This window comes from Podarcis filfolensis (assembly GCF_964270895.1).
Source record: "Podarcis filfolensis genome assembly, chromosome: 4".
Classification (NCBI taxonomy): Eukaryota; Metazoa; Chordata; class Lepidosauria; order Squamata; family Lacertidae; genus Podarcis; species Podarcis filfolensis.
This window is the reverse complement of record NC_139607.1, coordinates 79,159,033-79,174,164: the sequence shown is the minus strand read 5'-3', so window position 1 is coordinate 79,174,164 and position 15,132 is coordinate 79,159,033. Positions and strand designations below refer to the sequence as shown.

The 15,132-nt window shown below is 43.8% G+C and overlaps 2 protein-coding genes across 2 annotated transcripts; one reads left to right on the top strand and one right to left on the bottom strand.

The window, feature by feature from the left end:
- Positions 1 to 527: 527 nt before the first annotated feature.
- GTF3A (general transcription factor IIIA) lies at positions 528 to 9,299 on the top strand. Its single transcript, XM_083609239.1, has 9 exons — positions 528 to 934; positions 1,974 to 2,074; positions 3,438 to 3,534; positions 4,043 to 4,131; positions 4,632 to 4,705; positions 5,719 to 5,802; positions 7,010 to 7,239; positions 7,332 to 7,391; positions 8,990 to 9,299. The coding sequence occupies exons 1-9, from the start codon at positions 746 to 748 to the stop codon at positions 9,146 to 9,148; spliced, it is 1,083 nt and encodes a 360-aa protein (XP_083465365.1). The 5' UTR covers positions 528 to 745; the 3' UTR covers positions 9,149 to 9,299.
- MTIF3 (mitochondrial translational initiation factor 3) lies at positions 9,284 to 14,288 on the bottom strand. The gene is made up of 4 exons (XM_083609294.1): positions 14,203 to 14,288; positions 11,623 to 12,139; positions 10,450 to 10,604; positions 9,284 to 9,506 (listed from the first exon to the last, which is right to left on the bottom strand). Exons 2-4 carry the CDS (start codon positions 12,101 to 12,103, stop codon positions 9,297 to 9,299), a joined length of 846 nt encoding a protein of 281 aa, XP_083465420.1. The 5' UTR covers positions 12,104 to 12,139; positions 14,203 to 14,288; the 3' UTR covers positions 9,284 to 9,296.
- Between the last annotated feature and the right edge of the window lie 844 nt (positions 14,289 to 15,132).

The window sequence follows — 15,132 nt, the reverse complement described above, 5'->3', positions numbered from 1 at the left end:
TACTTATGTATGTGTTTGCCTTGTGTTTATGAATGTTTATTTTATATTTAGGACCTTAAAATTATTATAACAGAACCTTTTAAAATTCAAGCCGACTATTAAAATAAATTTGGATTTCAGAACAAGTGCTCCAGTTTACTCCTCCCTCCCATCCCCTTTTCCTTTCGTGTCATGTCCTTTACGCTCTCTTTGCCTTCAAATCAAAATAAAATATTTTTTAAAAAAATTCCTTCCAGTAGCACCTTAGAGGCCAACTAAGTTAGTTATTGGCATGAGCTTTCGTGTGCATGCACTTCTTCAGATGCGCACACGAAAGCTCATACCAATAACTAACTTAGTTGGTCTCTAAGGTGCTACTGGAAGGAATTTTAAAAAAAAATATTTTATTTTGATTTGTTTCGACTACGGCAGACCAACACGGCTACCTACCTGTAACTTTGCCTTCAAATGCAATGCACATTTATTAGATATGTATATACATTTCATAAATGCGCAATACAAGATTTTTGGGAAATAACCCGAGATGTGTGCTTTTTATTCGACAGACTCCGCCCACCCAGAGGGCGAACGCATTGCGCAATCGCGGATGCCGCCGTCTCTTCTCAGGGAAACTCCGGCGCGCTCTCTTTCTCCGCCTTGCCCCGCCCCGTAGCAAGACGGTGGGCGGGAAGGGACAAATTAAGGATGGCGAGGCTTGGAGGGGCGGGGCTGCAGCGCTACCACGTGGTGCACCTCCGCTCCAAGCATGGCCGGAGAGGAGTCTGCCGTCGAAGAAGATGCCGCCGCCTCCGATAGGCGCAAGCTCAGCGCTTCTCGCCACCGCCCGCCTCCGGCACTCCTGAGGAAAGCCTTCATTTGCTCCTTTCCGGACTGCGACGCCATTTACAACAGGGCCTGGAAGCTTGACGCGCACCTGTGCCGGCACACGGGAGAGGTCAGTTGGGCGGGACTAAGGGGGGGGTACAGAGGAGCGGCCATTCGGCGACAGCGTGTCCGCAAGAGACCAACCGAGGGGCCAGGTGTGCTGACGGGCAGCAAGAGGGAATCGAACCTTGGGGCGCGCGAGCGCGAACGCGGCGTCTGCTATTGGAGCGCGGCCTCCCTCGCATAGCCAATCGAGGGGAAGCGGGCCGTCATTGGCCGGTCGGGGGTGACGCGCTTGTTCGGGGCGGGGCTCTCTAGAGATGATGCGTTTCCGGATAGGGCAGGAGGGTTTTTTTGAGTGGCTGTCAAAACCTGCAGTGGTGTGTACGGCGCTCACGAGAGATTATCATTAATATACTGTGTGTGTGTGTATGTGTATATACATATATATATATATATATATACACACACACACACAGTATATTAATATATATGTATACATACATACATATATGTATATGTATATGTGTGTGTACATATATATATGTATGTATTTATACGTTTCCTTTTTCCCTGAAGGGGCTCAAAGAGGCTTATAGATAAAAAAACAAAATAACCACTAAAACATAGAAGACACAACCATTAAGAAAACAATTAAGTATTGAGAAAAGTTAAACTATGAAAGGGGGTTTACTCCTGAGTAAATGCAAATGAAAATCTCTCAAGAATATTGGCCAACCTTCTAACTACTAAAGGGGTGAAACTGGTCCTAGACAGTGACTGGGGGAGTTTCTGTAACGGGAAGCAGTAGGTCAAATACTTGTGGTGTATTGGACAAAAAGTTAACATGGTGTAATTTTTTAAAACCTTGTCAAATGTAAGTCAAATAGACATGCTACATTTGATCATCAGAAAATTGTCCTATGTAATTTGCATGGAGAAAATCTCTGGAAACTTCCAGTGTTTCTTTTAAAAAGAAATCCCCCATCAGCTAAATATGGTATTTGGTGTCCAAGAGCAACTGTTTTGGGAAATTGGTAGGATGTGTAAGATGATGAGTAAAGCAAATAAATTTGTGATATAAAATCAGCTGTCTTTCTCCTTATCAGCTGCCTTTCGTTTGCGATTATGAAGGCTGTGGTAAAGGCTTCACTAGACTGTACCATCTTAAGCGCCATTTTCTTACGCACACTGGAGAAAAGCAATTTGTGTAAGTATACTATGGCTGTGGGTGGGGAAGGTGCTGGAATTGTTAGAACAACAAAAATCCCAACAGATGTTAAGATCTGCAGTTTGCAGGTTTGCTGCCACAGGAATAGGATTGGGTGAAGCTGGCAGTTGTATGTTTGTGTAACTAATAAGATTAACATATTTTGTTGAGGTTTGGCTAAATGAAAAACTCCAGCCTTGTGGGTGGAGGATATGAAATGAAAACAAGTATGGTTCTGGAACATAGGATATTGTAGTTGGGAACACTAGTTTCAGCTTTTAAGTCAGTGCTGGGCAACTTTTTCTCTTTTGAGGTCTGCATTTCCCTCCAAGGCAATCTGTCAGGGGCTTCACAGAACGCTGCATTATACTGAGTCAGGCCTTTGATCCAGCCAGCTCAGTATCGTCTATAGTGACTTGCAATGGCTGTTCAGGATTTCAGGAAGGGTTCTCTGCCAGGTGTACTTAGAGATGCCAGATATGGAACCTGAGCCCTTCTGCATGCAAAGCAGATGCTCTATCACTGAGCTACAGCCTTTCCCTAGCATACTGGTTGTGGGCAGAGCCAAAGCCAGCAGGGGCTAGAGAGTAGGACCCTATATGCATTTAAAGTAGCATCATACACCTTTGAATAGCAACACTCTGCTCCCTTAATAAACTGATTCTTTGTGGGAAGCCATGGCTATTCAAGTGGAAGTATAGTGCTTTAAATGTATAATGTGGATGAGGCCTAGGTTGAGCCACCCACTTTTCTTTCGCCTAATGATAATCCCCATTTCCATCTTCCTGGCACCCATTTTTTTCCTCTCAGCCCAATGACTAGCTTGAGAGGGGAGTGGCATATGACTCTTTCCAGAGGTGGGAACAGTTTACCCACCACTGTGATATATTATGTTATTCCCCCCTTCCTCTGTGTGTGGTGTTTCTTTTTACTGAGATTATTCATAACAAACTTATTTTAACTAATATATTTATTAGAGAAAAACAATTGGGGGGGAACCCTGTACTGACTAAAAAGGTGCACTGGTTTATTTTTAAGATTCATTCATAAAGAAATGTGTGGTGCATCATCTTAGGAGATCTTCCTCCTTTCTCATGCAAGAAGGAATGATTCTTCTAAGATCTGAAGTGCGTGTTGCAACGTATGCCCGCAGCCCCTGAGAACCAATAAAGTATTCCCTTTTACCCTCTTAACAATTATTGTTTTATTCATTAGCCAATGTATACACCTTTAACCAGTTAATTTGGCCAGTTCAATGATTTGACTAAGGTTTCTTTAATTAGCTGACATCTGGAAAGGCCATTTGCACCTGCTTGTATTCTTTCATATTCTTTATAGAGAACATACACTTGTGTATTTGTAGGTGCAAGGTGGAGGGCTGCAACGAGAGATTTACAACAAAATCAAACTTGAACAAACACATTGGTCGCAAACATTTACAGCATTGTAAGGAATACATAGTAAGTGGCCTTCTTTATTTGCCCAAATAGGCTTCTAATAGGTATATAAATGAATAATGATAAATAATCCTTTGCTCAGTGTTAGAAAATAATTCATTAAATGTGCTTGACTTATTAACTCTTTTACCAATGTTAGAGCTTAGCCTGTGCATCTAGGCTGTGATTAAGCAGTACAATTATCTGTATACACATGGTCAGCTTTTACCCATTGACAGATATGGCGGGGGGGGACATACCCTGTTTGCTTGCACGGTGCTATTTGCTTGCAGCTAGCAGTGGGAGCCCAGTCCGTGCTGAGGACTCTAACCAAAGCTTTGCTGCATGCTGTGTGCAGGTAAGATACTAGTGTGTATTACTGGATCAAGTGATTACATTAAACCCCAAAAATCCTGGGTCCTTTCCTCAGCTTTGCCATGGTGAGCTTTATGGCATGATGTAAAATTGAGCATATGCTAGTACTTTACGTTAGCCTGCCTCTAACAGTAACTGTATTGATTTTTCCAAACAGTGTGACTTTGAAGGATGTGGGAAATCCTTTAAAAAACACCAGCAGTTGAAAATTCATCAGTCTGAACACACTGGTGAACCGCCGTTCAAGTAGGTGAATATTCCTGTTTTTTAATGAAAATAAGTAGGGAGGTTTTCAGGGTGCTTGTAGGCAGGAATTTTAAATGGATGCCCTGAGGAAGATGATGTTTTTATTTAACAGAGCCTGAAGACCAAAATTAAAGGCTAAAATTAAAAGCCCTGGGAGAATAAAAAGGTATTCACTGGGCACAAAATAGGATGCCATCTCCAACAAGGCCCTCTCCTTACGCAGCTCTGTTAAGCATCATATATGCTGGTACTGTGAAAATAAAACAGAAACCGTCATGATCGGTTAGCTGCCATTCAGGACTTGAAAGTGGAAGATGTAACCTAAAAATGTGACACATTGCGCTTCCAACTTGAGAACTCTTCTTCCTTGGAGCATCATGTTAATTTGGGGTGGGTGAGGGATGGAAGTAAAGGAAAAGTCCACCTTCACTTACACTGTTTATGAACTGGGATTTTTATTTCTTGTTTTGAGTGTTGTGTGTTTTGTTTTTGTCATGTAGATGCAGCCACGAAGGATGCGAAATGCGCTTTTCCATGCGTGCCCATCTGAAGCGTCATGAGAAGATTCACGAAGGTAAATTATTCCTCTTGCTTCGGCTGTGTAAAACCCAGCGCTGTTGTTGCTTTAATGGGTTGCCTTCAAATATAAGGCTCAAAACTGGAAGTTATGGAAGCAGGTCTGCTGGTTTTAAATCAGATTGACATCCGTCACAGTGCATTTCATGTGTGTCATTTCAATAGCAAATGATATGTAGGGCAGGAGTGTGCAAAAAGTCTTTTTTGAGCCTACAATAGGGCTGACTTTGGGGATGATGCTCCTCTTAAAGGTGGTTTGTAAAAAGCCTCTTCCCCATTGATGCCATGCTGGGTTAACATTTCATTGAGGAATACTATACAAGTCACTGTTAAGAGCAGTGGGGCTAGCCCTTACTGTACCAGAAACTCAGCTTCAAATTGAGGTAATTTGTTTACTCTCTCCTTGGACAGCAAGATCTAGGCAGAGCGTGGTAAGAGATGCCCTACAGGAGGGAAAAGATAACCTGTGGCTCTCCAGCTGTGGATGACAGCTCTCACCATCCTATTAAGGACTGCCTTACTTCTTCTGTTCAGTCTCGACCACTGAGATCTTCTGATAGGGCACTTTTCATTGGTCCCACATTCCTCTGAGGTTCAGCTGGCTTTTACCACGGGCTGAGGCTGTAGTGTGGCAGGCCTTGTCCTGTGGAACTCCTTGCTAGTTGAGCTTTAGCAGGAGTCGTCATTTCTGCTGGTTTTAGATGATTTCCTAAAGACTGAGTTATTCAGACAGGCCTTTCAAACTTGAGGTGCTTTGCCAAAAACCTTTTACTGTTGTGTTTGAAATGGTTAATGTTTTTACTTAATACTGTGCTCTTTATCTTGTATGCTGCCTTGTGATACATACGAGAGTGTAGTTTGTAAATATGACAGTCTGTCTCTGCCCATTGGCTGGGGCTGATGGGAGTTGGGAAGCTGCAAGCTCCCCATCCATGCCCTACAGCATGTGGCTTTGCATTTATTTACTTTTATATATATATAAAAGGCTGTTTAAACTGTTTTTCTTAATAGGCTATGCATGCAAAAAGGATGGCTGTTCATATGTCGGGAAAACCTGGTCAGAGCTTCTGAAACATATGAGACAAAGTCATGTTGGTAAGTACTATCAGAACTTTTACACATTGATTCAGCTTGAACAATTTCTAACGTTGGAAACCCATTACGTATTCTTTTTTTCAAAAATAGCAATCATTTCTTTTACTAATAATCCTTTCTTGACTTTGTTTGCTTTATAGCAATACAATATGCTGTGCATGCAACTAGTTTCAGATGTGCATTTGTAAGCATGGCTATAATTGTATATCTATACACAAACACCAATTGCATAACTCTCTTCAGTGGGTTAAAAGCCTGTCATGTATACTCTTGACAGTCATTATAATAACCCTAATGCAGGTCAATATTATTCCTTTTCACAGATGGGGGATTTGAGACTTGGGGGATTGTAGCTTGTTCAAAGCCACCAAGTGTGTTCATTGCAATGATAAGATTAGAACTAGGAACTACTTGGTCCACAGTTCTGGACTTTTGGCCACTCTGCTACAGTATCTCATATGTAGGGTGCAAGGAGTATGTGTGTACAGCTGATGGATGTGAGTAGAAAGTAGTTGAACAGCGATGGGGAACCTTTTCCTTACAGGTCAGACCTGCCAGGTGGTCCAATTCAGCCTGCACAGTTGTTTTTTGCCAACTACACCCATCTGCCAGTTACCTGACATGTGACAGACATGGGGAATCGTTGGCCTACCGGATGTTGCTGAAATACAACTCCCATCATCTTTGGCCATGCTTGCTGGGGTTGATGTGAGTTGTAGTTTGGCAGCTTCAGCAGGGGGCAAAGATCACTCCAACCTGTCATACAATGTCAGCTGCATCTGCCCTTTTGTGGGGAGGCTTGCATTTGGTGTCATTTAAATTCAGCAATGAGTGCAAGCCTTGCTGCTTTCCAGTGGAATTGGGTTCAGCTTAGGTCATATGATATATCAGGTGATTGATGGGGAGATGCAGCCACCCAACAAACATAGCCTGCAGAAGTTTGACCACTTTTCCATCTGGCCTGCTAGATGGAACTGGTTCCCCACGCCTGCTGTAGCAGAAGGCTGTGAGTGCTTGCTGGATTGTACCAGTGCAGGTGATACTCTGATATTCTGCTGCTGAAAATAGTACGCACGTAAATTGTTCCTCGTCTTTGAAAAAACAAGAGGTGTCACTGTTTAAATCCTGTTTAGAAATTCTTTTATTTCAGGTTTTACAATGGGTCCCGCCCCCCCCGCACCCATTTCATTTTCTCTTTCATCTCCAGAACCGATAACCTGCAGCGTGTGTGGCAAAATATTCCGCCGCAAAGATTACCTCAAGTGCCACCAGAAGATCCACGCTGCCGAGAGAGAGGTGCTTAAATGCCCAAGGGAGGGCTGTGGCAGAACGTACACAACCCTGTTCAATCTTCAAAGCCACATTGTCTCATTTCATGAGGCAAGAAGATCGTTCACTTGCGACCACCCTGGCTGTGGGAGAGTCTTTGCCATGAAAGTAGGCGTTCTCAAGTTAACTTTAATGTGCACATTTTTCTTCCTCCTCTCTTGGTCGCCTATGTATAAACTTTTAATTTTTGTTCTTTGCAGCAAAGTCTTGTAAGGCATGGTGTTGTACATGACCCTGACAAGAGAAAGTTGAATTCAAAAGTAAGTCAGAGGTTTCAGTTTGCTCTCCCCATGCAGTTTTAGGAGTGTGAACTCGCTTTGAATTGCAGGGCCTGAGTGGAGGATGTGACAGGTTTATTATTGAATGGGGTAATCTGAACACGGGGGTCTACATCAGTGTTTACCAAACCTGGGTCTTTGGACTGTAGTTTTTGGACTACAATTCCCATCATCCTTGACCACTGGTCCTGTAAGCTAGGGATATTGGGAGTTGTAGTCCAAAAGGGGGGGGAGCGGGTGACCTAAGTTTGGGAAGCTCTGGTCTACATGATGGAACTAGTTTCTTGAACTTTGCTATTAGCCATTTCTTTGTGTGCTGCTAATAGCTTGTTGTTGTTTAGTCGTGTCCGACTTTGTGACCCCATGGACCAGAGCACGCCAGGCACTTCTGTCTTCCACTGCCTCCCGCAGTTTGGTCAAACTCATGCTGCTAGCTTCAAGAACACTGTCCAACAACCTCGCCCTCTGTTGTCCCCTTCTCCTTGTGCCCTCCATCTTTCCCAACATCAGGGTCTTTTCCAGGGAGTCTTCTCTTCTCATGAGGTGGCCAAAGTATTGGAGCCTCAGCTTCACGATCTGTCCTTCCAGTGAGCACTCAGGGCTGATTTCCTTCAGAATGGATAGGTTTGATGTTCTTGCAGTCCATGGGACTCTCAAGTCTCCTCCAGCACCAGAATTCAAAAGCATCCATTCTTCAGCGATCAGCCTTCTTTATGGTCCAGCTCTCACTTCCATACATCACTACTGGGAAAACCATAGCTTTAACTATACGAACCTTTGTTGGCAAGGTAATAGCGCATAGTGGTTGGCAAATGGGAGCTGATGATTAGGTGATAACTTTAAATGAAATATCCATCTTCTTTGTGAAGGTGACCTATATGCACAGGGCGGGGGCTGGGGTGCATATCTACATTGACTTGAAGGACCTTGGAGGTGCAGGGTTGATCTGATGTTTTGTATTGAACCTACTGGCTTGTAGGAGTGCCTGATCTTTGCCGCCTCCTGCTTACACCTACTTCTGCATTTAAATATCAGAGCAAATATCACAAAAATACTGTTAAGTTGGATCCAGAAATAAGCCAGCTATAAAAGAGGCTGACAGAAACATGTTCTCCCGACCCCACCCCGTCCTGAAAAATCTCCCAAAGAGAGGGAGAAACTTATTGAAGGGAATATGGGGCAAAGGTTGAGGGGATCCCTGAAAACTGGGCAGAGGAAACTTCCATGAGTAAGATTTCCACTTGGGAAAAGGGCCTCCACCAAAATTTCAGGGATTTCCTCACCCCCAGCGCCAATCCTATTCAATAAAGTCCCCAGGCCCCAGGAAACTCATCAGGGAAGTCAGGGGGAACTTATCTCTGGATCTGGGCCTGTTTTCTGCAAATGGAAACCAAACCCTGAAACTTCTCGCCACTTAGGAAAACAGACAAGAGCGGACAACAACACTTTACCATCATTTCCCACTGGTTAGCTGCCAAGATTGCTGACCACAAAACGTATACGTACTTTTTTTTAAAGCTTTATTGTTTATATGTTTATCCTGCTCTGTGAACCACAAATCTATGTGTTTCCTTTCAAAGATTAAAAAGCCACGTCCTAAGCGGAGTTTGGCCTCACGTCTGAGTGGATTCATCCCACCTAAAGCATGTCGAAGAAATGTTTCCTCTGTAGATGAGACTCTGATCACACCTGAAGCGAGCGCCACGTTGCCTACTGTGGAAACACTGTCCCTTGGCTAGAGTATCAGATGAACGTGGACAATATATTCATGCATATGAAGTTGAAATGGCTTTATGAAGTAGCCGTTACTGGCAAGTCTATGGAGTCTGTAAAGAAAACTGGAGAGACATTCAATTTTAATTTTTTTTTTATAAAAAAAATATTAAATCACTGCTTGAGGGTTTCTGATTCAGTGCTGTCCTTTCTCTTCTCCTTCTCATCTCCTTTGTTCTTTTCCGTTCTTTTGTATTCCTGGATTTCTTTGTTTGACATATGCCTCAATACACACGTGCTCCTTCCTTCTTTGACAGTGCGGGGCTCAGAGAGGTAAGTCGCTTTCCCAGGCATCGTATCCAAAATCTGACCAAAGAAGGCCAGCTGAAAAGGAAAAGATGTACTGGCATTATGAATGTATTACTTGAGCCTTAAAAAAAAAAGGTTTAGTGAAAGGACTTGACTGAAGTGTAAAAAAACCAGATATAGGCTGTTACTTTAGGAACGTCTACAAAATTAATGTGCAATGAATGCTGTTGGTGGCGAGCAGAAATTCAATCATTTTACAGATTCTGACTTGGGTCAGTTAGAAATGCCTGATGAAGCACAGCCTCCTCCATCTTGTGTGTTAATTTAGTGCACTGGTGAGCACCTTGATTGGGGTTGGAGACTTGCCCATCCCCCATTACGATATTCTCATTATCGTTCTGGCAAGTTCTATTGGGACAGATGCCACTTCACTCCACAGGCTTATTTTCCTCATTTGATTGGCAACTGCACTGGGGAAAGATAAGTAGCACCCTGTACTGGCTCTGAGGCAGGGATCTCCAGCTCCTGACCCCAGATCTCTTCGTAGAGGTCAAAATTAGTTTACCTTCACCCTGATTTCAACAGGAATTAGCCAACATTAAAATGGAAGCCTGTATTCCTTATGCTGGAATGTGTGGCGTTAGACATGCTTTAAAGCAGGGATGGGAAACCTGTGGCCCTCCAGCTGCATTGTGGCTAGAGATGTAAAGGCCTTCAAATTTCTAATTGTGGACTACAACTCCCATCATTCATGATGGCTGGCCAAGCTAGCTGGGGCGATGGCTACTGGGAGTCATAAGAACATCTGTAGAGTTTCAGGTTTCCCAAAGCACTTCACTCATCAAGGTTATGGGCAAGAAAGAAGGAACTGGCTTTTTGAAATCTTTTTAAAGTATCTAAAAACAAAAAATGCTCCAAATAGTGTTGGCAGAAACGTAAGTCATACTAAAGGTCAGTTTGCAATACTGGCCAGCTTGACTGTGAGAGGCCCTCCATGAAAACTTTGGTTGTAACTTACCATATTTTTCTCTCCATCACCACCCCTCTTCTGCTGCAGTGTAACCCGGACATGATGCTTCTTGTCAATCCACTGCTGAATCTGTTTTATCTTTGTGTCTAAATCGTGCTGCTCAATTGCTGTGGAAAAGGTTAGCTCCTTCTGCTGAATGGGGCCTGTTGACACGATAAGCAAAGAGATTGTTAAGATTTGTTTTAAAGCAGCTGTGTTCCAAACTAGCTCAGATTTAATTATGTATGGGGTTTTTTTGGAGGGGGGGATCGCAGCATGAATTTCACATGGCAGAAGTATATGAAGTAGCTCCTTATTTACAGAGGCCCAAATATCCTTAAGAGGGCAAGAAATGTACAGAAAATGGTTTGTCCTGCTCTCCCTGCATAAAACAAGATACACTGCTCTTCCTTGCTCCCAAGTTATTGTTGTTTTAATATGGCTAATAAGCTGGCAAAGCATATGCTTTTATTCTTTTTAGAGCATGACTTTGTGTGATGTAGCTATTTGGATCTACAGTCATACCTCGGGATGAATACACTTCAGGTTAGGCAAACTTGGGTTGCGTTCCGCGGCAACCCGGAAGTAACAGAGCGTGTTACTTCCGGGTTTCGCTGCACACATGCGCAGACTGGCAAAATGATGTCATGCGCAGAAGCGCCAAAACGCAACTCGCGCAGACACGCTGTCGCGTCTTGCGTTCCATTTGGTGTGCGAACGGGGCTCCGGAACGGATCCCGTTCGCATCCCGAGGTACCACTGTATGCTCAAGTGGCAATGAAGGAGAGCTCTTTTTTGTAGTCTTAAGAAGTGTGCCTTCTGCCAACAGTGCTGTAGTTATGATAAAGAACTATGTAGGGTATTAAAATCCCCAAAGCTAGTAGTGGTTCTGGGAACATCTACTTATTCTCTCCCCTCCACTTTCTGCAGTTGTGAACTAAAGCAGTATTATACGAGAACCTGCAATCTCCGTTTAAAAAATGGTGCTATCCCTGTATGAAATCCTGGAGCAGATGCAGATCAGCATATTTCCCATTATTTTGATAACCAACTAGGCTAATAAATATGCATTTAGAAACTGGCTCTTAAAAAATATATGCAGCGAAAAAACAAAGGACTAGAGCCTAATCCATCTTTTAAAAAGCTTTTTAGAATTATGGACTGAATAAGTGCTATACATACCATTTTTAGCGCTAGCTTTCTGCTTATCTCTAAGTCTGAGCCGCTCTTCGAGGATCTGCTGCCCAGACATTAGTCTGTACACTGGAGGGTCTGCCTTCTCTTTCAGAAGAACAAGCTTGACTGCTCTTTCATCCATGATTCGAATCACATCTGCCCTGTGGATGTTTCCCTGGTTTTCGCCATTCTCATCAATCAGCTGAATAATCCGGTGGGGGATTTTCCTCCCAACGCTTTCAATTGTATTTTTGAAACTGGTGGTTCTTTGCTTTGCTTTTAGGTTCCCCTTGGCATCTTCATGAGTACAGAATGCTCGTGTAGGGACAGGCAGAGGTCCTTTTTGAGAATCCCTCTTTATCCAAGTTTCCGAGGCTGTAGTCCTTTTTACTGGTTGCACCAAGAAACTGGCGAAATACTTGGTGATGTGATTCACTTCCTTCCTTCTGGCCTGATCCAATAGTTTCTTTAGGCACAAGGCAGCCATTCTGGATACATGGGGGTGTGGGGGATGCTCAGAAACCTAAAAACAATATTTAAAAATGAGAAAACCTTGTGAAATAAATTTCATAAACTGCTTTGAGGTTTTATTACAGCTGAGGTATATATGTCTTTTGAAATAAATAAAAGAATATTTTTTTTAATGCACTGAAGTTGCTTGCTTAAATTATCAAGATATCCTTTCCTATGTAAACACCTGTAAAACTATATTGTATACAAGTTTTAAGGTGCCCAGAAATACCAACATACTCAGGCCTTTGCTGCTGCTTCATTATAATATGTATGACAGGATTTATTTTTTAAAATTCCTGCCTGTTTTCAGATGTATTGCATTGCATTCTAATTAATGTATGACAGGATTTATTTTTAAATTGCACACCCCCTTGGAATTGCTGTGGGAGGCAATAGAATGATACCTTAATACAACACTTTATTATCGGTTGGATCCTGTAGTAACGAGAGAGAGAGTGCGCGCGCGCCTGCAGTCTGGCCTGTCACAAGGTCTAAGGGACAGTGAACCGGCCCCCTGCTTAAAAAGTTTTCTGACCCCTGCCTTAATAAATATATAACCCTTTGCATGTATTGGAGGTGCATCCCATTGAGTTCAGCTGGGACATTCTTCATGGCAAGTGTTTTACAGCCTAGGGGTGCAATCCTATTCCTACTCACCTCAGAGTAAGCCTGATTGAACTCAGTGGGGTTTCCTTCTGAGCAGACATGCCTAGGATTGCTCTGTAATTAGGTTGCATAAACATACTTGCTTAAGATTTTGGACAAATAATGTGGAATTTTTGTTTGCAAAAGCATGAACGGTGGATTTCATACATGTGTATGTGTGCATATGTATGCATGCGTGTGTAAGAATCTTGCACCCCTCATGACAATGCCAGAGCATAATGTGTTGGGAGGAAATTTTGCTCTGTAGAGACTGCAAGGGCTACAAATGCACACAACCCTTTCAGAATATCTATGTATGAAACATTTGCCTTGCAAACAAGTGGGCCCAAATCAGAGGCCTACTGAAACAAATGGACCCCAGTTAAGTCATGCCCATTCATTTTAATGAGTCTTCTCTAAGAAGGCCCTACATTGGATACAAACCAGTATTTTTATCATTTTCATTTTTTTGCAAATTTGCACATTTCCAACTATCCACACACCTGCATTTTGTCAGATATTTTCCACTGAAGGGAGGATGGTTGTGGTCATAAATCAAAGTTTTTCATGCTGCCTATGTGTGGTGCTTTATTGACCAATATTATGCGTGCTTGTTTCTATCAAATCTGCCATGGTATTGCTTGGCAATGGAGAGTGGGAAAGAAAGAAAACAGGAGATTTATAAAGTGGAAAAATCAACTGGAGAGGATGAAAAGATGCAATTTACAGTTCCTGCTCTGGAGTCATCCAGTGAAGCAAGCTGTTTAGGGAAACACAAGAAAGGACTTCATGAAACAGTGCATCATACAATTCTTATAAAAATGCATTGCAATGTGATGTTTGCTCTGTAACTTTGCTTTAGTGGAGTGGTGGCGAACTTGCTGTGGGCCTCAGAACGTGGCTGGACTGCAAGTCCCATGGTTGGAATCCAACAACATCCATTGGGACATTAAAGAGAGACTCATTCAAATGAGCATAATACATCGCAGCAACTGGTGAATGTCAACACTTCTGCTTTCTATCAGCGCATTAGGTCCTCTGCAAATCCTCATGTATCAGGTGCTTGAAAAAGTGTGCATTTCACCCTGTGTGCACGCCAGATATTTGGGGTGGAATCTCATAAAACTGACTGGCAACTTAATAGGGTACAGCAAAAGGCTTTATATGCAGTATACACATACAACCCGCTGTACCACGCAAGGCTGCTGGAACTTGGGAGACCTGCACGTCATCCCAGATGTGGTTTCGACTTCTGGCACTGCGCTCTCTCCGAAGCGCCCTGTTCTCGCGCGTCCCCATTTGGAGCGAGGGCTCTATCCGAAGCCGCGCCTCGAGGCTCAGCCCTTCTCCGGAGCAGCAAGCGAGGGGTGATCGTTCACTCCGGCCGCGGGTTCAAAGGCCTCCTGCAGGGCGAGCCCCTCGGCTTACCTGTCAGTCCCCCGTGGGCCGTCGGCAGCTCCAGCGCCCAGGAACGGGGGACAGGAAGCCAAACAACCCGTCGGAGGGGAAGAGGAAGGGCTTGCGGAGGAAGCGGGGCGGGGAAAGGCCCAGCCGGTCTTCCGAGAGTCCCTGGCTGGCTGAGCAGGGGAAGGGAAGGGAAGGCAAGGGAAGGGAAGGATGAAGGGACTAGCCTCAGGCAGCAGGTGCCTCGATCCGGGCGCTGCGTCCTAGCGCGCGCCTCGGGCAGAGCGCGCCACTCGCGGGTGCTCCTTTTGCTCCCTGAAATAGCAGAGCAAATGTTACATTGGCGGCGAGGTTTCACAGCTAAGGACGGACAGGCGCTTTTCCAGTTTGCCTGGACTACAACTCCCATCACCCCAGATCATTGGCCCTGGTAGCTAGGGCTGATGGGAGTTGCAGTCCAGCAAAAGCATGTGGCAGGCCAAAGGTTCCCCCAATCCTGTTGTTATAGCATCGTGTGTACGCAGAGGGTGCCATCTAGCTATCTAACTGAACTACATCTGATCTTGGGAATCATGAGGTAGGTGCAGATGTTTTGCCCACAAGATGACTCATATAAACCTTTCTGTGCTGTGAACCGACCCGAGATCTATGGATGAAGGGCGGCACAGAAATTAAGTAAATTAATGACTAATGAGTAAGGGTTTGCAGGGTTTGCATTCTTACATCATCAGTGACAGTACATTTATTGCTACGTTTGTTTCTCACCTTTCCTGCAAGGAGCTCAAAGTGGCGTACATAGTTCTCTCTCCTTATTCTACACAACACGTCGCGTAGAATATTGTGTGCCCAAAGGTACACAATGAGCTTCACAGCTGAGGAGATTTTAACTCGTGTTAGTCCAGTTCCTAGTCCAGCATTCTAAGCGTTAAACCACACTAGCTCTCAAACAATTTA